This window comes from Mugil cephalus, chromosome 7 (genome assembly GCF_022458985.1).
Source record: "Mugil cephalus isolate CIBA_MC_2020 chromosome 7, CIBA_Mcephalus_1.1, whole genome shotgun sequence".
Taxonomy (NCBI): domain Eukaryota; kingdom Metazoa; phylum Chordata; class Actinopteri; order Mugiliformes; family Mugilidae; genus Mugil; species Mugil cephalus.
The window spans coordinates 3783815-3791058 of NC_061776.1; the positions used below are offsets into that span (position 1 = coordinate 3783815).

Genomic DNA, 7244 nt, shown 5'->3' on the forward strand with positions numbered 1-7244 from the left:
AGTTAATGAAGTTGATCCTCTGGGACCAAGAATGTGTAGAAATGTTGATGTGAGTCCATCATCCATCCTTTAGTCCAGATCCAGTCCATGACTAAGACTAAAGTAGTGGACTGACCAACCACTGACAATTAACATCAGAGCCATGCTGCTAGTGAGGCAAAAGAAAGGAGAAGAAGAACAGTCATGTAGATGTGAACATCAGAAAACACATCAAGGAGCTGAAATATATCCTTCCTCCACATGTGACTCCTTCCCCTCAGCTGACTCTCTCAGCAGCACACAGGTTTTTGTATTAGTTTTTTTTCACTGTGGGCAGCGGCAACTACCGCATCTTTGGCTCTGGAACAAAACTGTAATGTAACAGGTAAAACAAACATTTCCTTTTCCTTCACTTGTTTTATTGTAGAAGCTGAAATGTGTTTAAAGTCATTTATGTGCTGGCTTCGGGCTTTACATTTTTAGTTTTTTTCCTCATTAGTAAGAATTCATCCTGCACCCATTGTTCCATAAGAAAAGCTCAATCATTTCTTGAAAACATGTTGAAATGTGACTGAACAACTAAAGTCATTCTTTCTTTCTGTAAATTTTAAGTGACGTTACAAACATTTAGGATTTGATGTCTCAGTAATTCTGTTGAAAACAAGATGATATTTGATGTTCAACTATTTCACATTCTTTTCAAGTGTCTATCGATTGTATTGGATCATTTCTGAAAGTTAGAACCTTGTCAGATCTAATCGCTGTCACTTATTTTATATGATGTAAATGTGTCTTTAATTGATGATGTGTTAATAGAAAAAGAAAAAAACACAAAGTGAATGTGATTTTAAATTTAAATGAAGTTTTATCACCATCATCAGCATAAAGTATTAAAACATTTGAACATGACTGACACAAACTAACATTTTATGAGTTTTTTTAAGTGATAAAGTCTGTGCTTTTAAATGTGTCATATTCAATACATATTGTAATCACTGAAATGACAAATGAACAATTGAAAAACACAATTCAGGGATTTGGAAATGATTTTAAATAATTTATTTCTTTAACCAGAATGATCCCACTGAGACTGAGAAGCTCTTTTTTAAAGGGAGTCCTGTGAAAATAGACAGCAGCAAATACAAAACACAGTTAGAAAATGACACAGTTAAAAGACAAAGAAAAGACAATGAAAAGAAGATGATTCAATTTACAAGCAGGTTATAAAAACTAGTGAATATTGTGGGGGTGGGGCCTCATGTCCTCTCAGTTTGGTTTTAAAGCTCTCAATGAAAAATGAAAAATATCTTTTTATCTGTATCTTTGGTGAACAGTTCATGCTGCAATTAGAGTCTGACTTTTAATTCTTAAACCCATTTGTTTTTTTTCTTGGAGGCTACATTTTAACAGACTTATCTCCATGTTTTGGCGTCAAAATGACGACGTAGATTTTACTCCTTCATCGTGTTTTTTCCTTGAAGCACCAACATTCACTTTCCCATCTTTTCTTAAATTCCTTCCTTCTGAGTCAGTTTTTCTCTTTTTGGGACATTTTGGGGATTAACTGTTGATATTTCCAATCACCACATCGGGTCACGACATTGACGTACATTATGGGACATATAGTTAATGATAAACACTTTATTAGAAATTTAAATCAGGTCATTAATATTGAAAAATTTTAAACTCCTCATGCATATGTTGACGACCATGTGTGTGTTAAGTTGTGGTGTCAAATAAAATGATGTGTCAGGACACATTCAGCCTTGAGTTTGACACATGTGATCTACAGTCCACAATATCCTACAATGAAAAGCAGTGTTGAATGTAGATGATGTTCAGGCTGATCTTCTTTAAACCCATGAACGCACCTTTTAATGATGAACCATGTGTTCAGGTTGTGGAGAAACAAATGCTGCTATCCAGATGACGTCTTATTGTGGAAGGCCTTTCTTATTTCACCAAGACAATGTCAAAGTGCATTCTGCACGTTTTCCACCAGCAAGGCTCCGTAGTAAAAGACTGAGAACTGACCTGAAAACAGTTGGTGCATTATGATCAAAAAACAACAAGAAAAACTAAGGAGGCCCTGAAAAACCAAAGCTTCTATCAAGTCATCATGGAAAATAATTTCTCTTTCTAAACTACAACAGCAGTGAGTTGATAAAAGAAGCGTGATGAAACACAGTCCACATGTTTCTGTCCAACTTTTGAAACGTGTTGTTGGCTTCAAGTTCAGAAGCAGAAAATAACGTCTTTTCCATTAAAAGTTGAAATGATCCATGTATTTCCAGGATCAGACTGAATCCAGAGCAGAGCTGGAAGCTGCTGTTGACTGTGTGAATGTGGTGTGCTGTCAAACTTCAGATGACAGGTAGTGGGGCCGTGGTGAGCGTGTACCCAGCAGCATCCAGAGCCCACCTGGAGGGGAAGAGCTCTCTGCTGTTTCTGGCCTCACACATTTTTTCCTCCTGAGTCAAGTTCTCCTGGAAAAGACAGAAGGGGGGGCGGCTCTCTGGAGGAGCTGACCCCTGCTGAGGGAGATCAGCTGGAGCTCAGAGAGTCGGGACGCAGAGCCTCCATCAGGCTGGTGGATAGAGATGATCTCTACACATATAAATACATCTGCTCCGTCGAGCACGAGGGAGGCACAGTGGAGGCCACAGTGGAAGAAAGAGTGGAGGACAGAGTGGAGGCCAAAGCACTACAAGGTAATGAAGGCTTGGTGACTGTGTCCAGCAGTGATACAGATAATCTCTCACTGCAGCTCTAAACATTTGTATCCTTTTCTGTTTCAGAGGTTTCTCATGTCTCTCAGTTCAAAGTGAAGCTGCTCTGTCTGCAGTACACAGTGCTGATAGTGAAGAGTCTGGTGTACTGCTGTGGACTCTCTCTGCTGATGAGCCTCAGAAAAAAGGGACCGTCCACCAGCCCACACATCCCTGATTTGACTGTTTTCTGCTCCTCTTTTCTCTCCATCACATCTCATCACTTCATCTCATTCATCATTTTTGATCAGTCTTCAAAAATGTTGTTGAAATGTTCTTCTTTGTAATCTGTATCTGTTCATTCACGTGTTGATTGTCGTCCTGTAAATAGAACACATATATTCACACAGAATCTGTCTTAGAACGTGTTCATTCTCTAGTCGTCTATTTTATTTCCACTTTTAACTGGGACTTGTATAATAATGAAAATGAAGCTGAATCATCATCAGTTTCCAGCTTTTTTCTTCTGCTCTTGTGTTTTTTCTAATAAATGAAACCGACACAATCCCAAGTCGGGTTTTTTCATCAACTGTTTTTTATGTGTCTTAACAAAACAAGTCAAACACTTAACTTTAGAGTTTGGACGTCAGTGAATAAAGTAACAAGCTGCTTCCATTCCTGGATGTGACGTCTATAAACCCTGTGAATGAAGCACAGACTGGATGCACTGAGAGAAAATGAAGCTTAAAGAAAATTTCCATGAGAAATGTGTCTCAGTGGTTAATGAGGTGAACTCATGATACATTTAAAGTGATTGGGACGTTCAGACTTTTTCTTCCAACTAGAACTCAGTGAACTAAGGGAGACTGGAGGTAAACCCAAACATGGACGCCTGCTTCACAACAACAGCATGACTTGTTTGTCTCATGGGTTTGTGCCCTCTGTCTCACTGAGGCTTGTGTTCTGTTCTGATTAATGACAACACAACAACAGGAAGCATTATTGTTTCTAACAGAAGCTGAAAATCCTCTCACGGGATCAATTTAAACATTTTAAACGGGTAAAAACTTTAAACTTCTTTAAATTTTCTTTTTATCAGAGAGGAGACATTTATGAAGAGGATGGAAGATTTTAAACACAACACAATAAAATAATTAGTTCTATTTAACGGCAAAAACACATGTATTTATAATAATAAATGTAAATGTGTTTCTCTCTCAGATGAAGAACACAGGTGCTTCCTTTAAAGATTCTTTAACCAGAGCTGGTGGTTGAAACTGTCATTGTGTCATTAAAGTGAAAAGCCACAGCTAACGGTGTGGAGGCTGCAGAGCACAAACCCACACAGCCCGTCTGCTGCAGGAAGGAAGTCTGATTGGCTGTCAGCAGTTTGTTTTCTGTCCTAAAAAACACTGAGAACAGATTGATATCGGCTGATGAACACACTCTTCCACCTCCCCTCCCTTTCTCTTGTTTTCTGTAAACCTTTGTTCCTCTGAGCCTCCACCCACACAGAAAATTGAACTGAGTCCAATCACCACCTGGACCCGGGTGTCATGTTCAGGGTATTTAAGGTTTTCATGAATAAAGATGAACTTTACAGTTTGAAATAATCACTAAGTGCATTAATTAAATGTTATTTATTCACCAGAAACCTCTGTAATTAATGAGTGATTAGGATTCATCCACTAACGGGTCCATTTTAGAGGACCATGAACTTTCAGTGTTCAGCTCTCAAACAGTTGAGTTTCCACTGACACACTGACCTGCTGCTAATGAAACTATTTCATACTGTTAATGAAACACACCTTCATTTGATCAACATTCAAACATCAGCACTGACTCATCAACCCTCTGGATGATACTTTTTAACAGTCTTTACTGCTCTGACATGTTTGATAAACACTGACCTGATCAGCTCTGATTCATTTTGAAATGAAGAAGTAAAGAGAAGCGCGCCATCCTGTGGTGTCTTTCTGGAAGTACAAAAGCATTGAGTCACACAATGGTTGAAAAAAAATTATTTTGATCGTGAAGCTGACAAAATCTGGAGAACCAACACCACCTGTTTTCCTCATACACAGATCATAGGTGGTGAGAATCAAAGTCTCTGCTGAACTCTCAGCACCAAGGAACCACCCAGAGCTGCTGCCTCAGCCCCAGACTCTACGCTCTCTACACCTATGACTGTGTCTGTACTAACAAAATAATGTCCCCATCAAACATGAAGATGACACAACCATCCTGGGATGAGATTTTCATACAGAGAACAAACAAATAACATCCCCTCCTATGAAGGGGACAACAATCTTGTTCTCAACATAGCCCAAAAACAAAAGAACTCATTCTGGACTTCCAGAGGAAAGCCCCCTCTGCATCCTCTCAACATCCAGGGACTGAAGTGGATCAGGCCGACAGCCCAAAAGTTCCTCGTCTTCAGGTGTCAAAAGGGACCTGAGCTGGGCCACAAACACCAGAGCAACAGTGACGAAGACTGGACTCTGACGCCAGCCCTCACCCAGACCTACAGTGAACTCATGACATGAGGGTTTAGAAACATCACTAAGGCCGAGAGGGAAACTCTAAATGAGTAATCAAGACTGTAGACAACTTTCACAAGGTGTTTATATTTGTAGTAATCATGTGTTGATATTTAAAATGTTTATTTTTTTACTATTTATAAAAAGACTGGCTCAAAAACTTTGCACAAGACTTTCAGTGTACCGGATTTTCTTGAAAGCTGTGCAAATGGCCATGAAGTGTATTCTATGAAACAGTCTCAAGATGAACTTGCCATGAAGACACTCGTTTTCTTCAGAATTAGCAGAGGATGTCAGGAGTTCAAAGAAGGTTTCTCAGTTTGATCAGTCGCCTTTGCCTAGTGAACAGTTGATTAGTGAACGTGAGTAGAAATGTGTATGTCAGGTAGTAGAGAGGGTTCAGAGGAGCTGTCCAGTGCTAAAGTTACTCTCCTTGTGTCTATGTCAGGTATAGAGAGGGTTCAGAGGAGCTGTCCAGTGCTGAAGTTACCTCTCCTTGTGTGTATGTCGGGTCGAGAGAGGGTTCAGAGGAGCTGTCCAGTGCTGAAGTAAGGGACTGTGGTTTGTCAGTGTCTTGACTCAAGGAAAGTTAATCATAGTCTGACATTTTGAACAATCTCTCAGGTTCCTTTGGTCATCTGTCTGATGTCCAGTGTTCTGATCTGGTAAAATTTCATTGAGTCCAGTAAATTCCTGTGTGCTGATAGTCTGTGGTATAATTTTAAAGCCTATGGTGTGCTAGAATATGAAAGGCAATGTAAGAAGATGACTGTGAGGTCATATTTGATTATGATGTGATATTTGATATAATGGGCATTTATGTTACTGTGATACTGTGGAAAACACAGAAATTAAGTACATTTACTGTATACCTCACAGGGGAACGTGTGTTTTGATTTAGGGGCACGTTGTATGGTGAAAATAGTTACACTTATTGCAGGATTAGGAAATAAGGGAGTAAAACAAGCAAGAATGACTTTAAGAAATTGAGAACACAGGGAGATTATGAAGTTATTGGTGTAAAGTAAACCAGGATGGCTCTTAAAAAAAGATAACTTTGTATGGAAACGTCCCAGGGGTTTTCAGAAAAACAAGAACACGAGGCCTAAGAGCCCCAGCAACAGTGACAACTAGATATTTCTAATGGTGTCATTGGTTAATGTAAAGAGACGGTGCAGGGGTGTGACCCTGATACAGGGGATGGACGATGGTATTAAAGACCATTCTGATGCTCTGAACACTGACTCCTGATGGTTTTTGAGACACACCAAAGAGAAGACTTCTCTGAGCTGAACTGGACGACAGCTGGGAGCCTCCTCTGATAAACATCCCCAAATTTTGACACAACAATCCTTCCAGACTCATTTGCTGAAGCACAATATAGATGTGAGACTCCTGAGGAAGCTTTTGACACAAGTCATTTTTTCCATAAACTGTCTGCAGATAGATTATTTCATTATTTATTCATTAAATCTTAATTCCAGGGATTCAAACACACTCATTTGACTGCACCTTTAAACAGGATTTTGATGAAATAATGTCATGCCTTTAGAAGCTTTAAGGCCTACCTTCAAAAGATTTGTTTTTAACACCCCAGAAAAATCTAAAGAATTAAAAGTCGGGTTAAAGCTTGGAAAGCAGTTTTCAAATGGCTGAAAGAACAATGATCTCGGGTAGAAATAATACAAACACATCATGGGACGATGACACCATCATGATGCTCAGGAAGAGACACATTCTCCCTTCTAGAGATGAACAGATGATGGTTGGAGAAGTTACATCAGTAGAAAAGGATCAGTCTAACACCGGAAAGAAGACGCTGAAACAAAACACACAGCAAACACTGATCATACTGCTGAATATCATGAAAGTAAGACCCTGGAGGATATTTTCATTCCTTTTTCATTGATCAAACTCATCATTGTAGTTTCTCTTTGAATGGTGAAGCTGCAGATGTGAACAGCTACAGTGTAATGAACAATCAGCTGACACCAGAATGACTCTGTTTGTCCAGAAC

General features: G+C 39.3%; 1 protein-coding gene across 1 annotated transcript; it reads left to right on the forward strand.

Annotated features, from left to right (window-relative positions):
* The first annotated feature begins 1415 nt into the window (after positions 1–1415).
* Positions 1416–5233, forward strand: LOC125010628. Its single transcript, XM_047589393.1, has 4 exons — positions 1416–1423; positions 2461–2690; positions 2778–3009; positions 5047–5233. Exons 1-4 carry the CDS (start codon positions 1416–1418, stop codon positions 5231–5233), a joined length of 657 nt encoding a protein of 218 aa, XP_047445349.1.
* The last annotated feature ends 2011 nt before the right edge of the window (positions 5234–7244 follow it).